Source organism: Falco naumanni, chromosome 9 (genome assembly GCF_017639655.2).
Source record: "Falco naumanni isolate bFalNau1 chromosome 9, bFalNau1.pat, whole genome shotgun sequence".
Lineage (NCBI taxonomy): Eukaryota > Metazoa > Chordata > Aves > Falconiformes > Falconidae > Falco > Falco naumanni.
This window is the reverse complement of record NC_054062.1, coordinates 24,694,656-24,718,933: the sequence shown is the minus strand read 5'-3', so window position 1 is coordinate 24,718,933 and position 24,278 is coordinate 24,694,656. Positions and strand designations below refer to the sequence as shown.

The following is a 24,278-nucleotide window of genomic DNA, read 5'->3' as shown; positions in this document are numbered from 1 at the left end:
GTGGGTTTGGCAATGCTAGGCTAACAGTTGGACTCCATGATCTTAAAGGTGTTTTCCAACCTAAACAATTCTATGATTCAATGATTCTGTGGCACCCATGTAGCAACAAGAGAAGAATGAACAATTTATTCCATGTGTCTTGAGACGGGTGGTAGCAGTTAGAGGGGAGACTGGTTTATTCCTCATCCAGGACTGGACAGTTGTTTTGGTCTTGGCCTGGAAGGCATAATTTAATAGATTGCATTTACTAGATCCTCCTCTTATTTTCTGTCTTGTGTCAGTCAGAGGCAGCTGCCATGGGAGAAAGAAAAATTCTACATCGTTTTTTCCTATCCATAAAATAGAGTTCGTACTGATATACCTCCCTGTAGGAAGTGGGGAGGCAGTCTGCTTTGTTCCTTTCAGTGAAGGATGCTGTGGAAAGTACGCAGTGTCTGTGCAGGTAGCTGCCTGCACAGCTGCCCCGTAACTGCTGAAAATGGCATGATATTCACAACACATTGGCTGAAGGCAGAGTACTTGATGTGACACAGGAGCCTTTACAGCATGATTCTTATAGAGGGAAGTGGTAGCAGCACCTACAAAAACATACAGGGAGGCCTTACAATAGAAAAATAACAAGGCTCTAGCATATCTGAGTTCTTTGAGGCTGTTTTTTCTGCTTTGCTGGAGTGGAAAACTTTTCACTTAAACATTTTAGCTGAGGTAAGGAGACACGGGAGAGACTTAACTCTCCCATTCTGAAATTCTTCTTCATCTTACTTATTGCAGCAAGATGAAATCAGCACACTTCAGGGCACACTTGTTAGTAAATATCTGTCCCTCAGCAGCATAAGAAAGAAAACAGAAGCATCAAACTAGACAGAACAGCTAGCTAAGCCCATTCTATCTATTTTTATAGATTACCATATCACACCAACGAGCAAACTGTTTGTAAAAGTGACCTGCAAAAATTCAGGGAGCTTGGCAGATGCTATCATGTGATTTATATGAAAGTGGTCTGACTTTCAGTTTCCCTCTTGAAGTCTGACGCTAAGGCAGATGTCTGGGATGGCATGTTTAGTAGTTTTATGCTTCAGAGAAGCTGTTGGAGGTCTCAGGAATGTGTAGTTTTAAGCTTCCTCAGAATTTAGTTATAGGTATATTGTTGTGGTTGGTTTGGTTGGTTTTGGGGGGTGTGTGGTGTGAGTGGTTTGGTTCACAGAACAAAGATTTGTAAATGGGCTTGATTAGACAGTACCTTGAACAACCTGATCTTAGCTGGCCCTGCTTTGAGCAAGGATTGGACCAGAGGTTTCTTCCATCCTAAGTTACTCTATGGCTGTATCTTGTTTTTTTGGTATTTCAAGATTAAAATTGTGAGGGGAGAGTTTTAAATAATGGAAATAAAAATTACATTCTTCTGCCTTAGTCATTCTCTATTTGTGAGTCTTTCAGCCCTCCAATGGTCATTCAGGGCAAAAGTTTTGAAACTTGTTATTCAAGCAGCATGATCAGGGTGGAACTCCTTTGGCTTAAAATGCTAAGTCGTTGCAGACTTCCTTCTTTTGTGGTTTTGCACAGAGCGAAGTAGGTCGTGTCTCTCAGTACTGGGGTTAAAACTCAGGACTCCGGGCATAACTTCAGGAGTCATTCTGCTATACCATGCTATACCTCTGCCAAAGCTTTGCGGCTTGTTTCATAACCTACAGCAAAGGTGATCTTTTTCTTTCCATCTTGTCTAAGAGAAGTAACAGTGCATCTCTGCTGTGACAGAAAGATGGGGACTAATCCCAGTGTTTAGGATATCTGTGGGAGTAAAACTGAATGAGACAGAAGCCCCACTGATAGGTACAGTGCTGTTGGAGGTTCAAATCAGAAACTTTGCTGTTGGTGCAGACTGGTGACAAATTGGTGGGATTTAATGGTCAGGCTGGAAGGTGAGTGCTTAATAGGAGTAGTTAGACTACTAGCTGTCATGGAGGAAGTAGGAGTATGAAGAATCTCTGAGGCTAGGCTCTTCTCTTGCTGCGACAGCTGTCTCGCTCTTTAGCATTGCTCGGCTTGTGTGGCTCATGGAGGACTTGTTTTTTCTTCTTTGCAGATGAGCACCGGCTACACAGTGGCAAGCTGTGTCTGATTATCCTGACATGCATAGCAGAGGTAGGTTTCTTGTGTGAAACTGTTGAGCAGATGGTGTGTTACAGGGCTCTATCTGTATGCACATCCCCTGCCTCCTGTTGAGCAGAAGCTGAAGATCTGCAGTGGTACTGAGTAGTGAGGACCTCAGGCACTTCACGTTTTGCTAATAAACATGATGCAGTACTGTTTAAAATTAACTTGAAACTTGGATCACCTTATTTGGGTTAGACCGCTTCCAGGGATGAAGAGAGAAAAGTGAACCTAAGCCTTTTCTGTCTTAGCTGTTGATTGACCTTGTGATGTGGCTTTTAGATAAGTAATATGCTAATGGCTTTCATCTCTGTGCTGTTCATGGTAAACATGGGCAATGCCATATGCCTTCCGCCCAAGGAGAATAGTCTCTGAAAGAAAGCTGTGTGATTATAGGTACCTACAAGTAAGACAACTAGTAAATCTAGTAGTAGGGAGAGAAAGCAGTATCAGAGCTATGGCAGCAGTCCTGGCTGATTGTGGTCCCGTCTCATGTGAATTATGTACTAATGGCTTGACTGATGCCCTGAATGGTGACTGAGTTTGTGTGGTATTTGCTTTTTGCTTGCTTGCAAGTAAAGGCCTTCCATTCTTAACAAAGAATAAAAAGCAGTGAGGCTGACAGCCAGCGTAAGGATTCTGAAATAATGTTTCTTCAGGGTGCAGCCTGAAAGCTAATCACGTGCATTTCAAATACTTATAATTAAATGGTTTTGGCACTTGAATTCTTCAGGTGGATGCATAGATAATACAAGATAAGATATTCTGTTTCTACGTAGCAAGGGCACGTTTTGGTTCTGGTATTAAAGAGCAGGTATATTTATTACCAGCCTGGCTGTGTATTATCTGGAGGAATCACTTTGATTTAGAGCTGGTCTTGGAATGAGCTTTGTCTGAGGGGTGGGACAGCTGATAAACCTACCTGCTAATACTGCAGTGACTTCTGGTATGGTGGGTCCATTAAAATGCCTTATATATATCTATATATTATATCTATAGATATAAACCTTTGTCCACATGGTCACAGGAACTTGTGTGCTGGAAAACCACCTCATTTGTTACACAGTGCTTGTTAAACCCTTGACACCATGGTGTATGCAGTCCAGAGTTTGCATGGGCAAGGGAGGAGAATGGAAAATAAATTGCTAACAAAACAAGCAGTAGTGCAGTCTTTAAGTGGAATTTGGATCAGGATTTGTGTGGCTGGAGACACGGATGGGTACAAAGAGGAGGTGAAAGGTAGCTTTCTAATCTTATAGCTGTATGTTGGGAGTTTTACATGAAACACATATGATGTGAGGAGCAAGTGGAAGGCATTGGGCACTTGGTTGGCTGTTCATGTTCTCCTCCCTTTTCTTGCCCTTTTCAATAGGATCAGTATGCAAATGCTTTTCTCCATGATGATAACATGAATTTTCGAGTAAACCTACACAGGATGGTGAGTCTTTTCCTCCAGATGGTCTGTTTTTTCTCATTGGGATGAGAATACAGAGGATTTGAAAACCTGTATGTTGAAAACTGTGTCACAGGCATCTAAGCTAGATTGCCAGGGCATGTGGAAATACTGTGAGAAGTGCAGTAGCTGGGGAATGATTTTGAAATTGCTCTTGGAATGTCTCACTCTTGTAAAGAACAAAGAGCTGGTTGCCCTGTCAGTGAATGCAGAGGCCTGTGTAGCTGGGGAGGAGCTGTGTATTATGAGGTCTCTGAGGAAGTCGGTGGCAGAGAGAACGTTCTGCCTTAATCTTCAGCAAACGTTAGCCCTCATGTGATATATTAATAGCCAGCTGGAGTTACACAAATGTTCTAATTTGGCTTCCTGGGTGGGGTGATTCACCTTAAAGGAGGAAAGTATTTTTTCTGGAGCTTTTTCCTATAGGTATCTGCCTTGTGAAGCTCTGTAGTTACAAGTAGCTGGAATGGTTATCCTGTGTTTGTGATATTGGCAAGTTCTACCTCATCTGACAGTGAAGCAGCACTTTAAAGTGTCACTAGTCAAGGACAGAAACAAACATCTTTATAGTGAGCATACTGCAAGGATGCTAGTCATTCCCACTTAACAAAAAACTTGCCATTCAATTAGCGTTTTCGGTCTGTTACAGTAAAGACTGAAGCCATTTAATACTGCACATGCTGTTAAGAATGCAGATTAGACTTCTGGGTCAGAAGCAAACCAGTATGTTAACCAAGGGGGAGGAATTGCTGTGTGATTTTTATATATACACACACACACACTTCTTTTTTTCCTTCCCCCACTCCTGATATAACATTGCCTTCCAGTGACACAGCTAGAGAAAGAAACCCCTGGTATTCAGGATGCTAAAAAGCAGGCATAATTTTGCTTCAGCCACAGCCTTTAGGATTAATATAGGTGAGACAGCAGTTGGAGAAAAAGACAAAGGGAAGCCTGTGCTGATGGTACTATTTGCATGAAAAATAAAGTAAAACACAGAATGTCACTTCAGGCTTCTGCTGACTTCTTTTCATCTTTGTGTGTTTGAAGCCAATGAGACATAGGAAGAAAGCAGCAGACAAGAACCTGCCCTGTCGCCCACTGGTGTGTGCAGTGCTTGGTGAGTATCCTTAAAGTATGTCTGTGTTCATGGTTCCCAAAAGCATCTTTCATTCTGCAATAGAAATACGAGATTTCTGGATTAAGGGTAGTGGTGGATGGACTCAAAAGGAGGGCTGTTATGTAGTAAAGATATTTCTAGACTGGCCATCTCTATACATGGCTGCCTCGCAGAGAAACAAAATCCAAGATTTGCTGCTATGTAGCAAGAAATCCTATATAAATTCATAGTAAGTTTTGCAGAAGCCTGTTGGCCCTTTTAACCTTAATTAGTAACAGTAGGGAGGGCAGTTGATTAATAAATTCAGTGTATAGGTGAGCATGGTAACAGTCACAAGTACTTAGTAGGTGATATGATGAGGGCAAATATATGGAAAAGACATGTTTGTGAAAATGTTTGCTAGACATTTAGTCTTTTCTGAGGAAGAAAACAGTGGGAATGTCAGTAGCTAGGATTGGTTTTGCCTGTGGATATGGAGACACAATTTAAAGCTTTTTATGGAGTGCTGATTAAATTGTGACATTCATTGCTGTGGAGGCCAAAAGCATGAATGGGTTCAGGAGTGGACAGAGCCTGGATCCCTGGATGACCTTAAGCCTGATGATACGGAAGCAGTCTCAGTGCAGCATTTTCAAACAAGTGATTGTTGAAACCAAGACACAACAGCTGCATGTATAATCTTTCTAGACTTGCCAGCTTTCATGCACTCTTTCCCTAGACGTCGTAGTCACTATTGAGTCATATTGCTGGGCTATTAGCGCCCTAGGAAGTTACATCTCACACTTGTTACCGTTGGCATGAGTTAAGCATTTTATGTTGAAGTGGTGTTGGGCAGAGAACACACACACATTCAGTTAGCATTTATTAGCTGAACCTAATAGGAGTTCTTTAGTGACTTATCTCTTTCAATTGTATTCCTATACTCTTTGCCTCTTATCCTCGCACTGGGAGCCCTTAAATATTAGAGAGAGTCACCTTTTATTTTTTTCTCCTGCTTGTCTGAATGAGTCTTAAGCAGAAGCTTAGCCCATGTTGAGATCAAACTAGCTTTTCTTGCTTCAGAATTTATTTTAGGGAAAAACAGGTGTTCTCTACAATGTCTTCTCTTTAAGTAAACATCTGGGTTGTGCTTTGTTTCTGGCAAGAATGATTTTCTAAGATATGCTTCTCAATAGAATTTTCCATTAGTGACAAGGCTTGAAATACAAGAGCATCAGAATTCATGGTGTATTCTTTATTTGACTAATAGTGGGGGAAATCAAATGGGGAGGCCGTGCTTCAAAGCAAATTATATTACGTGCCCTCAGTTTCCAGTAGTCTTTTGTTGTTTTTTAGTTTGGGTTTGGTGTTTTTTTTTTTAATTTCAGAGGATGTCTAATGTTCTTTCAAACAAACAAACAAAAGGTTTTCTCATCTAAGCAGGATTGTTGTCTGGTAGAGGTAGGTAGGTGGGGTAGTTTGACTTCCTTATTGTTGTCTACTAGAAGCTAACTGTAGCTAGCTCAATACTTACTTTACCATTTTCTTTTCTGTCAGATTTGATGGTGGAATTCATTGTAACACACATGATGAAAGAATTTCCTATGGATCTCTATGTGTAAGTGTCTGTGGGGTGACTCATTGTGATTTCATTTGAAGTTTTAATTTGGGTGGAATTCTAGTCATAGAGCAATCTTCTGGCTGAAATAACACTTTGTGGCTGGTGGTGAGCAGGGTGGCTTTTCATGAACTCTTCCAGCAACTTTTTCTACCTTCAAAAATACCCTGTGTGCCAGAAAATTGAAAGTGAAATGAATTTCCACCTTTCAGACCAATTTCCTAATCTACTTGATCAAACACAAAGAGCTTTTCAGTCTGAAAGAAGTTTCATAATACAGTCATTGCAAGAATCCCCACTTCCCAGAAGATGAATCTCTGTCTAGAAACTGAAAAGACTGTTTTGAAAAAACCAAGGATGACTGACGTGAGGCCTGGAAGGCAATGTGAAGAGTGGGAGAGAGGCTTAAGCCTGAAATAGCCTGCTAAGCAGCAAGGGGTAAAACTTAGCAATGGGGAAAAAGAGAGAAGAGGATAGGGCTACACATGAGCACTCCATGTGTCCTGTGAGGCCCCTAGAATGCTTTGTTCTGCTTTAGCCTGGAGGGCAGAAATAGGATTTAGGCAGATCATTGGCTTTGCTCTGACTGTTTGTACAGTACTGAATTTCCCCAAGGCCTGAACAGCACTATATTCTGTAGAAGAGATAAAGATACATAGGCTGTTTTCCCTTAAGGTAACTTTTCAGCGTGTTCTGATTTTGCCCAAATAACCCTGCAACTTTAGTGCCTTTGCAAGGGATGTACAGCTCAGTTACGAGTTTGAGAGAAATGTATTTTTAATGACAATTACAAAATTAGTTGTAGATGGGTGTACTGCATTGGAATTTCACAAGAAAGGTGTGAAATGCTTGGGCTCAGAAGTAAGGTCATGTTTGAAAACCCCATGAGAGTAAAAATAATGATAGCAACCATCAGTGGACATCTATATCCATTCATTTTGGCATGTTTGTGCAGTCCTTTCACTACTCTCCTGTCTGAAACCATCCCATAGCAGACATCGTTATTGCAGACAAAGTGGGTGTTCTGAATGCACAATAGTGTCATACTTCTCTGCAGTACATTTAAAAGGTGACGATATGAAGCGGCTCAAGGGAGAGCATATTAATATTTAAAAGAGAAATCCAGGTAGCTTTCACCAAGGGTGTTTTTTGTTCATTATGTGTATTATGAATCCTCAGCACAAAACCAGACACACCACTAGGGTGAATGACTTCACAACTAAATCAGTGTGGTTTGGGAGTCTGTAGGCTGGTAGTTAGTGCTCTGGCTGTCTAGGCAGGAGTACTAGAACTCGTATACCACTCCTCATCCCTTTTCTTCCATGCCTTGATTTCACCCCAAAAGCTCTGTGCTGCTGTATACACCCACAAGGTTTCAATGCTGAGATCTTTTAGCAGAGTATTTTGCATTAACAGCTATAGCAGTTACAAAGAAATGTTTTGGCCATTGCCACATTATTTCTGGTCAGTGCCTTCAAGTAGTTGTGGGGTGGGTTTTTTTGCACAGGCCAATTTTAGTCTTACAGCCAAGCAAAAATATAGGTGGAAAGGTATCGAGCATTGTCTGGTACCAGTAACATCAGAAACAGCACGTTTCTCCCTAGAACGATTGCTGTTCCTGATCTGAAGGCAGCTGTCTGTATCCTAGCTGGTTTGTTTCCTTTTCTTCGTTGAATTTATGAGAATCCAATTTGAAATACAGCACTTAATGTGATGCTCAGCTATTATAAATGGTTTAACCTTTATTCGTCTTAAGTTAGTTTCAATCCTTACCTTATCGTGATATTTTTGGGATCATCTAAGGGTCTGAAAAGAATAATGTATACCTTCTGTATGTTATTTCTTCTGGCTTTTTAAAGCTTTATCTTGAAGTCTTCACTCCATTTTGAATAACTTCCATGTAATTATTTTAAATTCGATTTCTCTATGTTTGTGTAGTGTCTTTTCAGAGAGATGTTGGTATCGATGCAATAATGTATTTTTGAGAAACAAAGATTTAGGGGAAAAGGAATTTTTCCTTTTTGAAGTCTTCCTTCTGTTTGTCCTAAATGTCAATAGCTAAAAATAGCTTGGACTGACAAATTCAAATTTGTATGTGTTTTCTGTCTTGTCCGTAATGGTAGCTAGTGCTAGAGAATTTACTCATTCTATTGTATTTTTTTAGTTCTGATGGTGTTTGTGAAGAATGTTTGTGCACCTAAGAGTTTCTATGAACAGTAGGTGCTGTAGAGACCTACAGGATTTGGAAACTTCACAAGTATACTAGCTGTATGTTGAGGGATATCAGAACTTGTAGGTGTATTGCTTGATCATTCCGAAGCTCATACTTAAATTATTTGTTTAAGGAGACTGGAAAATTTGACAGAGATCTTTTTATTTTTTTAATATAATTAAGCTGCCTACCTCAATCAAACTAAAAATCTTGCAGTTTGTTTGATTCTTGTGTCATTTCCTTTGGCCTCATCATTTAGGCCAAAGAAACTGAAAAGCTCCACTGTGTTCAGATTTTATAAAATATGAGCATGGTATCTCATACATATGGAGCCTGCAAGTTAAGTAACTCCTTTTGTGGAGCTTATGGAGGCCCTCGGGTAACAGCAGCAAAGAATGGAAAGTATTAATTAAATATAAACAACAAGCTTGCGTTTGTAGTTGGTCCAGTTACGTTAAGCTTAAACTGGCATGCAGGCCCCTTTCTCTTGCCTCATCTCATTCTTTCTTGCAGGTGTTGCTTCTCTTTAGGAGCCCAAAACCATGAGCCCCATCCTCTGTCTGACAAGCTTTGAACTTTGTTTTATTTCCCTGCTGCTGATTTCAGAGAATTTCCAGGTTCGATGTAGAATTGCTGGGAAATGCAATGTAATTAATTCTTTGCCCTTTCTTTTCCAGACGGTGCATTCAGATTGTGCACAAGCTGCTGTGCTACCAGAAGAAATGCAGAGTGAGGCTTCATTACACCTGGAGGGAGCTCTGGTCAGGTACTTTGCAGCTGCAGAGACAGTCAAATATGAAAAGAATGTGGGTGGCTGTTTGGGGGCTGTGACTGCTTGTTCTATTGCTGCAGGGTTAAACAGCAAGCAACAATTCTGTTAAAGCATTTTTATTTTGCTTCTTAGTTGCTACATGCAAATTACCTCTTTTGGAAAGCCAGGTCATTATCATAATGGTAGCTAATTTACTTCCTTGTCTGGCCATGATCACCATGGTATCCAAACGTCTTTGTTTTTCTGTTCTATTACCCGAGTCCCTCTTCACTTGATTGGAGAAATGGAGTAATGTTTTATGCAGTAGTGTTCCCCTCTCAGATATTTGTGAGTAGAAAGGAGGTAGGCTCTTGGGTAGAGGGAGGTAGGGAGGTGAACCTTACTTTTTTTTTTTTTTACTGCAAGAGACTGTTACACATTGAATGGTGTGTGCAGCTCCTTCTGAAGAAAGCAACCTAGAAATGTCAGTGGAAGGAAAAAGAGGCTTTTAACTCTGACCTTTGCATTGATGGTAGATAGTCTGGTTCACGCCACTGGTATCTTAAGACAGATAAGTGTTATGGGGTTTGGCTCATAATCTAGTGGACGTAGCTTTGTAGGACTGTTTATGATGCAGTCATTGTGTGGGAGGTCTGAGGAAGGGGGTAGCGGAATGGATAATGACACCTAACGGGCTTCATTTATGGATATGGTGTGTGCTTCTGTTCTTACCTTGCAAGCAGTGAAGTAGCTTAGCTAGGAAGTACAGTTAATCCTTTAGCTGTTGTGGATTAAACAGGAGGTTTATGAAAATTTGAGTGAACATGGCCCTGATTGTGTATTCCTGGAGCTGTGCTTGAGACCTAGGATCAGTGACTTGGCTGGTGTAATGCAGCTTCCATCAGAAACTGAGAGAGGATGGCTTTAGAAAAAGGCGGTGATGAGTGGTTTGTGAAGCTGTTCTCAATTAACACTGAGTACTTCCCTTCAGTAGCTTTGCACAGCTGAGTGCAGGTACAGAGAAATGAACCAACAACCTGAGTCACTTTCAGTTATTAAATTTTTACCTTTTGTGACATGTGGCCCATTCAGACTTTCTAAGTTATTCCTGCCGAAGGTGAAGTGGGTGCCCCTAATTAAGGGATTAGCGATTTCTTCTCAGTTGTTTTCTTCAGAACGGAGCCCCTAGAGGCATGGTTGCAGCGTAGTTGTCAGTTCAGGAGAGGAGCATGTACAATGTGGATATCTATTGTGAATAGAAACTGCACCTGACAGCGTGTGTGTGGTCTTCTCAGCAGTTAGCCATGAACCAGATCCATTCCTATCCGGCCAGGCTGAGCTGGGTCTTTCCTACACACTGGCAATATGGAAGCCTCAAGTATAATGACTTTTGCTTGAAGGTACTGTTCTGCAGTTCAGCGAGCATGCACTTAGGCATATTTCAATCCTTAACTTTCCCTGTTTTAGGGGGAAAAAAATAAAAATCCTTGCTACACACTAAGATTTGCTATCTTGGGATATTTTTGTTAGCTGTTTCTAATTAGCTGGTGTTTGTATAGTGCTTCAGAAATGTAAAGTGCCTCAACAGTATTAAGTACTGCACATGCTTTGAAAGTAAGCATACAGCACTCAGGTTGGTCAGGTTTCTGTGAAGGACCTGGAATGTCTGCACTCCTGATGTAGCTGAAGAGCTCCACACTTACTATAGATTTCTGTGTGTTTAGGGACATCTTCTCATGCAGGAGTAAATTACAGTAAGAATGCTTCAAATTCTTTTTTATAGGATGTTGAGGCAGAGATTCTTCAGTAGCTGCTAGGTGATTTGTGCAGGCTGGAAGGCCCTGGGTTGAGTGGAATGTGTCCCTGTAAAAGGGCCCATCCTGGCTGCTCCAGATGTGTACTTCTGGAGTGCTATATGTGGCAGACTGAATGCTAATTGCCAGCCCTATCTTGAAATATATTTCATAATTAACTCTTATCCCTGTCAAGGCTGCTCTTTGATTACCCCAAACGCTGCTGTCTTTGATGTGAAAGAATGGCTGTTTTTCTGGTCTTGATCTATCTGACAGATGATTCCATACCAGAGCACAGGGACTTCTGAATTCATTTCTATCCTTTATGTGAGCATATTCCCCTTTGGCCTTTTATTTTGGATCGAAGAATTAGTTATCACTGCTAGATGAACAGCTAAAAGGGAGAAGCTATTCACTGTAAGGTCTGAGATCTCAGATTGCCCCATCAGGTGTGCTTTATAGAAGGCCTTCAAGCCCACACTTGTCTTCTTGAATGACAAGGTGTGTGTGATGATGGAAGCAATGCTCCTGTTGTGCAGTGTGGATAATAGCAATGGAAGCCCCCCAATAGAGCTGAGTGGAACAAAGAAGCTGGAGGGAATTGATAGAAGGAAGTATTGAAAGAAAGGGAGAGAATTTTACCTGGCATGTAAAAGGAGGAGGCTTGTTTCAGGCAGAAAATTGAGTGGGAGAAGACAAAGGGAATACTGTGGGATAGGTAGTCGGTAGAGGGTGCAGAGTAACTGAGTTAACTGAGTTAAAGGTTGTAGGTGGAAGCAGTAGCAATGTATGGAGCCTTCTGTTCACTTGCTAATTCTACTATTAGTGAGTCTCTAATTAAGGGAAGCAATTCGTGTGTCATCTGACTGATAGATGCTTTTCCTTTGTGAGTGCTTTGTCTTCAGTATGGAAGGCCAGCAGCACTTGGAGAAAGTTTCTGTGTTTTCTTTTTTGATTATAAGTTGCAATGATTACAGAGAGAAGCAGTGGAGCCAGGTGTTTGGCATCTCTCAGGACACATATCAGGCTGCTTGTGCAGTCTGTAGTACTTCATAGTTCTTTGGATACGCCACTATGTGGCACATTGCTTATGTATGATAGTACTTCTGTTGGACTTCCTTTTTCAAAATCTGAACTTGAGGAAGAGCAATATTGTTACTGGGTCTTTGGTTCTGATCCAGCCTTAGCTTCCCTATAGATTAATTCTTTCATATTAAATCAGTGGGCCAGGACCATGGCACTCAATACAGTATAAATCTCTAGCTGTGCTGACCAGATGACCAAGAATATTTAGCTGACAGAGTGATGTAGGAGTGGAGAGTTGAAAGCAGCAGTGACAGAAAGGAAGATCTGTAGGTGGCAAAAGTAGCGTATTTAAGCTGGCTCTAGCTTAAAGTAGTGTAAAAAGAAATACCAGTTCACTAGTGGAGCTAAATTCTGGAATATCCTAAAAAGAATGCTGAAGAGCAAAAAGCAATTGTAACGTCATTAGCCTATGAAAATGATTATCAAGCACAGTTACTGATAGGTGAGGCAGACATTCAGATCCAGATGCGTGTTGATCTTGGTTCCTCTTTAATAGACCTTTTTATCAGATTTTTAGCTTCAGTTCAATTATCTGTGATTAGTGTATGGCCCTTGCCTTTGAGCACTGAAGAAAATACTCTTTTTTTTTTTTTTTTTTTTTTTTTCTCTCTCTGCTGTGGCAGCATACCATTACTGGTGACTAGCTTGGAAGTGTGGCCAAGGTCAGAAATTAAGTGGGATATGATCAGTTGGCCTGTTCCCTTACAGATATTTTAGCCAACTGGGAATCTCCTGGACTGTTGTGCCAGGTACCTTATACTTTTTAAACACTGATTTATTGAATGTCATATGTAAGGTACTTTATAGAGCTGATAAGGAAACTTTACTCAGTAACAACCAGTTCCCTGCTCTCAGAAATGGCATGTTATGCCCAATGAACACAGTTGAATCTTGAGTTCTGCTCCTTGTCATGTGAAAATGCGGTTGGTTTTGCTGGTCATAAAGGTGGGGCTTGGGTTTTAATCATTAAACTCTTAACTAGTTTGTACAGCACTTGAGTGATGGAAGGTGCTATATATGTTGTTGTCAAGCTCGTATAAGCTATGCCAAAAGAGTTTTCATGAGTCATTTAAGCTTTTTATATAAAAATACTTCATTTCTTCAACTCCTCCCACCTCAAAATTAGTAATGCTTGAGCAATTCACTCTGAGCTTAGGGGGTGCAGGTAACTTCTTTGCAGTTGCTATGGTTTGCTTTAAGCAAATCCATGTTTAAAGAAACAGAAAAGCAATTTTCATATAGGCTTATAATAGCAAGAGTAGATCATAAAAAAATCTTAAATATAATGAATAATGGTGAAATAGCTATTTATTAGAGCAATTGAATGCAAAGTAGGATTAAAAATGAGCTTTGCAATTAGTAAGCTTTGAAGATTGGTTTCCAAATTATTGTAACGTAAGGGCTACAGTGTCTTATCTTGTAGCTTAGTTAATTTGATAGATGCTGAATGCACTGTTAAAATGAAGGTACTTCAAATATGTAGCACTATCAAGAAGTTACTTTTCTCCATTTTTTTAAATTTTAGGTTTATCAAAGCAGATTCTTACAATGCCACGGGACAAAATATACTGTTTTCCTTTTTGTAGACTCCTTAGATTTTGTCAGTTTCTGTATTTGAGGCACCAGGATAATACTGCTTTCAAAATCTTGTTTTGGTGAATACTAAAGAGGTGAAAGGTTTCTTTGTGGAACATTTTAAAGTATGCAGTAATATTTTGGGGGGGGAGACACACCACCACCACCACCCCCAGTTTCAGTATATATAACACACATGCCCTTATACAGTGTATATTTAAGGTGGTATTGTTTAGTCACTTGTACTTTGCTCTGTTATTTCTGTGGATGAAATATTGATAACTGATAGCATTTGTTACTTACGGCATTTCTGGTTCTCCAACTGTTGATCGGGTCTGCTTCAGCCCTCTGATTTGTGTTGCCGAACAGATTGGAAATCAGGTGATGTTGCATCTCCCCTTAATCCCTCTGTCACTGGCACATTCTGCAGCAGCTACATGGCAAGGGAAGCTTGTGTTCTTGCAGCCCTTGTGGAGGCACGATTCATATACTACCATACCAGAAAGTCTAATTCACTGGTAAAATGCCTGATCATACATGCCATGAGACTCTGAAAGACTATATAGCTGCTTGGCCATTTAGCAAATGACTTAAAGATTTTAGGGAAAAGAATTAAAGACCAAAAATTTGACCTTAAGAACTCAAAGAATGTCTTATGTGGCTTTAAAAAATGCTACCAAAGTTCAGGATCCACCAGTACTGTCTTCTGCATGCGTCTGAAGTCTTAAGAGTTCAGAGAAAGCAGTCATTGTGCAGCTGATGGCATAGATAAGGCTGCTGTGGTAATTTCTGTGTGATGAAGAATTGCAAGAAAGTAATTTTTAAAAAAAGAGTAAGAGTAAGAAAGAAAGGTCTTTAAGCTGTGAAGGATGTTGCAAGCATAAAACCAGCCTCTTTAGCACAGCATCTTCAAAGGTAACTAATAATAAAGGTCATGTGTAGGGATAGGATAGAAGGAACAGGAGCTTGTGTGTTAAGCGTAAAATGCTTTCATTAAATGAAATCTAGGGTGGGTACAAAGGTTTGTTTGTCTCTTTTTGAAAGGTTCTGCTTGAACTTACTGTTTTGGGAAGGAAAAATAAGTCATTATGTGAGACTTGACCTTTCAAATACCTTCCAGCAGAAATGCTTTCTGACTTCACTGTGATGCTTGTAAACTGTAAAGAGAACTATAGAACCAAATGCTAGAGTTTTAACACCTGTGTAGGTCAACATATTCTACCTAATGCAGGTTTTACCTGGTGCTTACCTTCTCATTTCTCCGTGCCTTTTGATAGTGGGAGGCTGACCCAACTTTTCAAAGCTGCACATAAGAACCCCTATGTGACTGAGAGCTCCCAGCCATATGCCATGTGCCATGCTGGAGATTTGGGATCTCATGAGTTGTTAAAGTACAAGGTGATGGTGGCTTTTTTAAGTGAGGGCCACCCCACTGAGGAATGGGGCTGGAAGCAGAAAGGATGAGCTCCCTCCCCTCTGCAATTCCCAGTGGTAGTTCAGTGGGAGCACCAGAAGCTGAGGAAGAAGCAGGAGCAGTGTCCAGGCTGGTTAAAGCTGAGATGCTGAGCGGCTGCAACAGAAATGGGAGCTCTGAGCTGATGGGGAGGGTGGGTCATTGGAACCAGAGAGGTTTTTGACCTGGGAGGATGGAGAGCCTAAGGTGAATCGGCAGTGATAGTGTTTTAGGAGGAGTAGGAAGCCCTGAGTGTAGGAGAGACTAGATAGGATGAGGTCTGGGGTTAGAGTGTTAGGGAGGCTGGGAGAGGTGTTATCGGTTAGAAACTTTGGGTTAGAAATCATTGCATGGTCTGGAAAGGGAGCTGTTCAGCATTTTTAATGCTCAAGGATGGAACTAAATATCCTTTTCCTATTCTCTTATTTAAATGCCTTCCTGGGGACCATTCTTCAGTGTGGGAAACCAAGGAATGAGAAATAGCATCTAACTTAGGTGTGTATCCTGGGTGCATTTTTTTTCCCAGTGCTTCTTAATGTATTGTATGCTTGAAAGAGGAAAGCATGTTTTCTTCTTTCAGCCACGCTTATGACTATTTTTCTGTGCCAAGAAGGACATGGGCAGGACTTCACAGGTCTTGTATTAGCATCCTGTGGGTAGAGGTGCTTAGCTCTAGGATTGCAAAAAAACAGCGAAGTCCTTTAGTATTCCAGAGAACTGGGTCATTAAGTTGAAGATTTGGAATTAGTGTTTATTTCTAAGTGGTTCATCAAGTATTAAATAAGTTCAATAAGTATTAAAATCGTGATTAACTTACATTTTGTGCAGTGTCCTTGTCTATGGCAACTTACCTCACCTTTACTTGTAGATAGATGACCGGCAAGCTTTATCTCTGTTCTTAATCTTTGAAATTGAAAGAAAATAGATAATATTGGCCAGCTGTTTTAGTAGGAAGCCCAAGAGGTTCACAAGTGCCTGTGCTTGTTGACTCTAGCGAAGCTTCAGAGGAGGTAGAATAGTTCTGAAAATCTATTGGAAAGAATGTAGTTTCTTACACAAACTAAAAGCTGTAACAGTTATGTGCCACGTAATAGGTAGTGGGAGTTGGCAACCCTTGGAGTCTCCCATTTTCTTTACTCATAGGAATGCTGGTGCTTAGTTGGACACGTTGGCACAAACTTGGTACAGGAGTGCAACTGTTACTTCTCTTAGCTATTTCAGTGAGTTTAGGAAAGGATTGAAGTTGAAATTTACTTCTAAAATACAAACTTTGTAGTTGTGATGTATGTTGTGGGTTGATATTAATTGATTTACTGAATTTGTGCTTCTGTGCTTCTCCATGTTGCCCCAAAGAAACCCCCAGTTCCATCTTACAAAGCTCACAGGCAGAAGACCTGTGAACTGCCATTCTCAACTAGTGTTTCAATTTCATGTAAACCTTTCCTCGTTACCTCCTTCAAACCAAAAATAAAAGAACCACTTATGGTAAGAGCACACAGCCACTTGGTGAAACCTACTGGTGTAAATCTCCTAAAGAAGATGGTGTAAGAAATGCAGAAACTCAGTGGTCTTCTTGTAAAACAGGATGTTCTAAATTCCCTGCCTGGGGCATTTTTAGGAAGCATCTGCTTTTGCTTAAATCCATCTTAGCATTCTATTACTTAATTCTAGATACCTTCACTTTATTTTGACATATTGTAATACTGATGATAAAGGGTTTGACCCCGGTTGCCAGTGGAGAGAAAACAAATAATAGAAGTTTTGTGGCTGTTATTGATCACCGAGTAGGATCAGGATGGAAATTAACAGGGCCTTGCTCAGACGAGCACAAAGGGCATTCAGTCATTTAGGTGGGCAAAAGTCTAGTAACCTTGTGGTCATCCTGCCTCAGGCTGGCAGGTCTCATCTGGATATGTTGCTCTGTTGTGCAAATTACTCCTTAAATAAAGCTAGCTAACACTGGAGAATTTGATTGTGAATCCCTAACAGTTTGCAGATTGTTGTGACCTAGTGGAGATACTGTGATAATTTCTCCTGGGAAACAGTTCCATTGATGACAAGTGTTACAGCCAGAGCTGTTCAGTCATTTCTTTGTCTGCACATAGGGGTTGCATCATTCAGAATGCAGTGATTTATGCCTGTCCCCTTTTTGTTTTCAAGAAGCAGCACTCCTGGGTCCCTTACTTTGCAGTCTTTCCATGTTCTCACACAATATTTCTGCCCTTTCTCCAAATTCTCCTCCTTTTCTGCCTTAAAACCCCAAGCAAAAATGTGCAAACTTAACTCCCAAGACTACTATTTAATTAACAGTGTGAACCTGCATTGTCAGACAGAATAGAATTGAGCTCAGTATTTCCCTTTTCTCTAAAGAGGAATGAAGTTTGTGGGTGTGTGCTTTTTTATTTTTTAATTTTCAGAAAAAAGTGCATTGTTCCATGTGAGCTTTAGCTTAAAGTTGGAAATTTTGGTTTCTTTCTTACTGCTTGCTGGATTGCTATCAAGCACCATTGCGCTGGCATCGGCAATCAGCATTTCCCTTAAGCTTGCAATTTTCACACCGTTGGCTGTGGTTAGGCAGGAACAGTGAGTACCAGGGATGGAGACTATATAAGGAAAGGAAAGGATTGGAAGTGAAGTGGCCTACTCGACTGATCCTGGGAGCAATGGGTTATATGCTATTGTGTGCTCCAGCCCTCTGGCAAGCTGTTGTTTCTCATTAAGAATACAGGCTGCTTTCTTGCTTGTACCCTGAGAGTCATGGGGAGAAGAGGGAACAGCTGTAGAGTGCTGAGATGCTGGTGATGGGGAGCCTGCCAACAGCAAGCTGCTGCCTGCCACAGAGCTTTGGTGGCCAGGAGCAGAAATTTGGCTGTGCCTGTGGTGGCAGGTGGTAAGGCAGCAGTGAGAGGAGCCGTCCAGCCAGGTGAATTGTTACAACTATGAGCAGGGTGCTCCCTCCTTATCAGAGCCGAGTTGAAGCGTGTTGAATACTGATGTTGACAGAGCTTTTATTGCTTCCCCTGCTTCCCTGGGAGGGTACTGCAGCAATGGTGCAACAGTCTTGTTTTCTAGTGCTTTGACTGATTGACAGAAAGCTGCAAATGCTGTCCCAGTAATTGGTTCACTTGTCCAAGGATGCTGGGATCATTTGTGCCTCGGGGGGGTTCTGGTGCATTAGTCTGTAATAGCAACGTAGCTATTTCTTGGACACGCCTGTTCCTACTGCTCTATCTGGAAACTACCTCTGTTGGTTCTTTTCTGTCAAACCCTGTCTGTAGATATTAAGCTCCTGCTGAGTTTGTTTTGATCACTGTTCTGCTGAGCGTCTGCCCATGCTGAACGTGGCCAGATCTGCACCATCTTAACATGCGGGCCATCTCAGTATATCATATTTGAGCCTTTTGCTTCCCTACTTCTGAATTTCTCTTTAGGTATAGCATTTATTACAGGTGATTACTCTGTTCTGGGGTCTCTCCTCCTCTTCCTAACAGCACAGTGGGATATATGGTTATCCTAGCTTAGCCTGTATGACTTCCAGTCTGGAATAGGAGAGTGTACTGGTCTGTGGTTATGGTATTCTCATGCTGTGAGAGTCTGTTATTTCCACACTCTGTGCTGTAGTTTGCCTTGTGTAAGGGGGTCATGCTGAATTTTGGAATCTGGAAAAGCATTATGAGAAAGTGTTGTTTGACGTATTACTTTTCAACAGGAATTTGATGATGACAGCAACACAATACTGGGTGTGGAGTGGGCCTTTGGTCAGACTGGGTACAGCCAGGGCTGTTCTCATTGCTCTATTTATGCTTCCGCTGCTGTTGCAGATAGAAGGTGCTGGTTTTTCTTTTGTGTTGGAGGAATTGAAGCGCAGAAGTGCTGCTTCTTGAGGTATCGAATACAGCTTCTTAGTGCTAATCCTTACCAGATCTGGCTTACCGTGTGCTACAATGAGTGGTCTGGACCTTGCCTTGGGAGTTTGTATATATGAATGGGCCAGCTATCAGAGGCCCAGGTAGTCACTGTGCTGCTGAAGTGCTCGTAGGCAGGGGATTTCTCTGCAGCATGGAAGTGTTGCCCAGATGTCATTATCAGCTGCCCTGCAGTGACATGTAGGGGATCCTCCTAAGGGGGCTGTAAGTTTAAACACTGAAAGGAGCACATGGAATGTTCAGTTGGTACAATGGTAACTTCCAGAGGGAATGGGAAGATCACTGTTCTTCACAGTGTGCCCTGAGAGTTGGAGTGTAGAAAATTGTAGGATTTTATTAGAGCACGGGATCCTGTTAACTGATGTTGTACTGCAGCTGAGGAGCCCTCACATCTTTTTCTCCCTTGCTCCTTTGTTGAGGGCCATTATATGCACCATTAGAAGATTTTTGACCTGTAAGCGCAGCAGATGCAGTGACAGTGGCCTCCATGCTGTGCTCAACCCATCCAAGCTCTCATTGATGTGTGTCTCAGGGCTGTTCTCTTCTGCTCTGTTGTGCAATAACACATCAGAGCCTTATGATGCTCTTGGCAGAGTCTGTGCTGCATTCTGACTTGCCCAAGGGATGGTACTACTGCTCCTTTCCCTCTGCCTTTTCTCTACTTAACTTACCTCTGTGCTCCTGTTGCATTACACATGATCCAAACGGTGAACACTGAGACATTAAATAGGACGGAAACTTTGTGTGAATCCCAAATGTACTGGGGCTAAATATACTTATGTTTAAAACAGGGCTTACAGTGAGAGAAAGTAATTCTGCTATGGAAGGAGGAACAGGGGAAGGAGGGAGAGAAGGGCATCTATCTGTTAACAGGAATTACCTCCTTCCTGGTAGAAGAGGAGAAGAGATGCTGGCTGCCCACAGTCGTCTTACAGAGAATTGGCTTGAAGAAGGGCAGCAAATAACTGAGCAGGAGTACTGTTGGTCCTCAGCAGACAGACTGGCCACGAGAGCTGATAAGGGAAAGGGTCTGTCCTGAAAAGTGGCGTTGCAGTGGAAGAGCTAAGAGCCTCTTTCACTGCAGTCATTTCAGTTTAAAAAGCAGGGAGGGTATCTGTAAAAGCTGGTGATATCACTTTTCATCCTTTGACTGTAATAATCCTTGGGAGAGAAAATTGCCTAAAAACCAGCCTTTATGCTTTACACTGCTTCCACGTACAGCCAATCATACGGCTTCATGTCCAATTTAAGTCTCCACTTAACATGCTTTTCTACTTGGTTTTGAGGCTGTAAATGTAGGTGTTCAAGGCTGCATTCTCTTCTTGTTTATTTTAAGAAGCATAGCCAGTGCACTCGGCTTAGGTCACAAAATGAGAAGCTTGCATGCAAATACTGATGGCGGCTAGCTTACTTCTGTTACAGCTTCCTGGTTTTGTTGTGAAAGAAGTTCTAGTGACATTTTTGTATTTTGAAATTATGTATGTTTCAAGACTCAGTGTAGTGGGTGTATTTTGACCTGGTAAGGGATGCCAAAGACAGGCATCTTTAGGGAAAAAAAAAAAAAAAGGCTTTAGAGGCTATTGCAAAAATGGTACTGTTTTCCAGTTAATGTTGAAATAGATCTCATGGCCAAACTGTCCATCACTGTTAAATCCTGGAGCACAAATTGGGATAACGTGGCTGAGCCCAAGCAAGGGCCACTGTTCTGTCTGCCTGTGCAGCTGAGAGACTGAACTGCTCCTCCGCTGGGAAAAAACATGGATAATTGCGGATGGGATACCATAGACAAACAGTTGACTGCAGCAGGGAAGAACTAACGCATCTGGTTTGGCTTCAGGTTGCTCAGGAGTAGTAGCAGCAGTGTTCCCTTGGAGCTCGGGGGCAGAGGGGTGTCAGCCAGTTGGACGTTTGCTCTGGAGGTTTATTTTGTGTAATTGTCACTGAAGGGCACTGGACATATGAAGCTAGATCTAAAGGTTGTTAATTCTGAAAACTGCAGGGCACAGCTGTCCTCATTTTCAGTACAGGGTCTGCCTTACAAGCAAACTGTGGAGACGCATGTAGCCATAGGTTCGAGAGTTCGTGTTCCGCAGCGTTCCTGTTACTTAGAGCCACTTAAGCAGAGGCTGGTGGGGAAAAAGGTTGATTGCTTTTTGAGCACTGATACAGTGTATAACCTAATTAGGAGCACTGCAACATTTTTAGGAATGTGTGTTTCCAAACAGTTGGAAATTTCTTTGTGCAGTACACGCAGTAACTGTAAACCTGGTGGATTAACTCTTCTGATCAGCTCCGAGCCCAGCACTGAGTTTCTTCATGTGAAGCACATTCCTCTCCCTTCTGGTTCTTGGGGCAGGAACAGCACAGACTGGCTGTGAGTAGGCTATGACGGCATTGTAGTTCAGGTATAAAGATTGCTTTCGAGCAGTGGTAATATCTTCTTTCTAACTGGAACAGGAAAATTACATGAGCAAATCCATCACAATGGCTGGAACGAACATAGGAGCTGTTGGGGTAAAACAAAGCAACCATTCTGCTTCAAGTGTTGTCATTAATGTAGAGCAGTGCAAGTGCTTCAGGGCGGTAGCTGAGAAATAACTGCAGTGGGCAGTTGTAGGGCACTTGTTTGTCCCTGTCAGTTGGTGAGTACTTGACCTCTATCTAGACAAGCGATGGTTACACTTGTTCTTTTAAAAATAGTGTCTCTCCATCACGGGTGGCTTTCATGTTCACTGTGTTTGGATGTTCAGTGGCTTCTCATGGTGCTCTGTGATCACCCACCTGCAGGGGCCTTTCAGAAGGGTTCTGGTGGGAGAGTGAGAGGTAATGGGACCAACAAGAGGCTTCACATCACTTGTTATAGGAAATCCAGTGCACTACTACTCTGCTTTCAGAAGCCTCAACTGCTAGTAGCTGAACAGCAGCCACCTGGTCATGAGATGTGGCTACATGGACTTGCGTGGCCAGGAAAGAGGTAAACCCATGGTTATAACTATTAAATAGAGATGGCCAGTAAGCTGCTGTGACAGAGCTGCAGGGCAGCTGTCTTCAGTCCAAGGCACGGACTGCGGGAGACTACTTTTTTGCTGTGGAGGCTTGGTTACCTTGGCAACCTGTTTTTAGCTGGATCTCTGCTCTGGCGGAGAGCCCATCTGTACCTGCTACTCCTTTGTTTTGAAACGGCTGTTTTACAGAAAAATATCTGACAGAAGTATTTCCAGAGCTGGATTGTTGTGGAATCCAGGCTCTGCTTTTGGTCCCAGGAGTTTGTCTGATGATGAGGTGATGATGGTATGGGGAGTTCTGTGGCTGGATTGAAAAGGTGTTAATATACCTGCTTCATGAGGTGGGCTGCTGTCTTGGAAGGGAGAGATGCTACTGCTGCTTGTTAAAGCCTGGAATAGGAAAGATAAATCACTTGCTTGTCTGGAGTTTGCGGAGAGCTTTGTTCATTCTGGTTTGTGGTTCAGCATCAAGTCACCAGTGTAGATTACACTGAAGTAGTTTCTGTCTGTGATGAGTAAATGCCCACACTAGGGCTGTAGGCTTCTCTTTTGCCGGGCATATATAAACTTTTGATACTCCTGATAAACTTCAGTGGTTGGAGGACTGTATTCAGAATCTGACAATTGTGTTTGATTCCAGATCTTATCAGTCTCTTCACATCTGTCTTTTTACTGTAGGTTTTCTGGTTTTACCTTTTTTTGAGTACTTTGTAATCCTGAAGCGGGGGGTGGGGGTGGTCGTGGGGGGGGGTGTATCTAAATTTTGCCCTTAGCTCATTCCTGTTCTCTGTGCTTTATCTTCTCCTATTTTATAGCCTGTACCTTTGGGCTGAGATGAACGGTCTGTTCTGTATTTGCTACGGGGTTCTCAGAAACGGGAGTTAGTTTTCTCACAGGTTACTGAATTGTGTGTAACACTTGTGTTATGGTGTGGGGAAGAACAGATCAACAAATACTGGTTGTACCTATAAGAAATTGAAGTAATGCCTCGCATTGCTCTGTTAGATGCAGTTACCAATTAGTAGGTAATTAAAAACCTTTTCTAAAATGTCTGTATAGTGTTCCAGTTTGACTTTGCAGGCCATCTAATTCAGATGTCTTAAGTCTTGAAATCTGTTGACTTCAGAGCAGAGGGTACATTAAGAATCTGTTCTAGGCAGTCATCAGCCTTCAGTTCTGAGCAGCTATAATGCAGAAGAAAATAGTTTTCTATTTTGAAATTTTCAGGTACTAGAAAAACCAAGATAAAGAACTTTCCATTTGAACTCTCCGTTTTACTCAATTGTATGGAATAAAACTGTTTATTGTAAAGTCTGTTTGATTAAAGCTCTTTTAGCCAACCTTTTTGTTAATTCCCACTATCACTAGCTGATTTTGGGTGGTTACAGCAGGAGCTTTTGTTTTTGTTGTTTTTAAGACAAGTGTGAACCAGATCTGTAGTCTTTACTGCACAGTGCTCAGTAACTGACACAATAAAGTACTATATCCTTCCTTGTTCCATTGCAGCAGCATTGACATAGAGCTACAGAAAAGCTATGCCATGTTTTTTTGTTACTTTTTTTTTAACTGCATGTATCAACAGGAGTGACAGTTTGGGGCTGACTGCGCATACATCATGTTGGTGATGTATGAAGCAGAAATGAGACAGCTGAATTCTCCAACCCCAAAGCTCGCTTCAAGATCTGGTGCACAGAAAAAATCTCCTGTGAATTGACTAAGCTAACAAGAGACTTAACTTGAGCCTGAGCAGATTTGATTGGGAAGTCAGTGAAGGAGAATAAATGTGGGACAATAAAATGGCTGTCAATTACCTGTCCAGCACAGTATTCTAGCCACAAAAAGCATCACACGCCCCATCCCTGTAAATTGATATATTTCTGGGAGGTAAGCAGCTGGCATTTAGGTTGGTTTATACTAGATAATGAAAATGCACCTGTTTGACTTAAGAATGGCTTTGCTTTTAATTTTATTTAAAGAATATGTATTATTTTCTTCTAGCTTTGATCAACTTGTTGAAGTTCCTCATGTCCAATGAGACTGTGTTGCTTGCCAAGCACAACATCTTCACCCTTGCATTTATGGTGAGTACAGAAAAAACACCCTCTTATTTTAAACAATGTAATCTTGAATGAATCTTAAGAAAGAAGCCAGGGTTC

The 24,278-nt window shown here is 41.6% G+C and overlaps 1 protein-coding gene across 4 annotated transcripts in view; it reads left to right on the top strand.

Annotated features, from left to right (window-relative positions):
* The window catches only part of ARMH3 (armadillo like helical domain containing 3), a 129,910-nt gene that overhangs the window by 31,740 nt on the left and 73,892 nt on the right, over positions 1 to 24,278 (top strand). For all 4 annotated transcript variants that reach the window (XM_040605254.1, XM_040605253.1, XM_040605256.1 and 1 more), the window contains 6 exons: positions 2,084 to 2,142; positions 3,524 to 3,589; positions 4,655 to 4,724; positions 6,261 to 6,321; positions 9,211 to 9,299; positions 24,121 to 24,203. In XM_040605254.1, the coding sequence (XP_040461188.1) occupies positions 2,084 to 2,142; positions 3,524 to 3,589; positions 4,655 to 4,724; positions 6,261 to 6,321; positions 9,211 to 9,299; positions 24,121 to 24,203 (428 nt within the window). The remainder of the gene's footprint in view (positions 1 to 2,083; positions 2,143 to 3,523; positions 3,590 to 4,654; positions 4,725 to 6,260; positions 6,322 to 9,210; positions 9,300 to 24,120; positions 24,204 to 24,278) is intronic.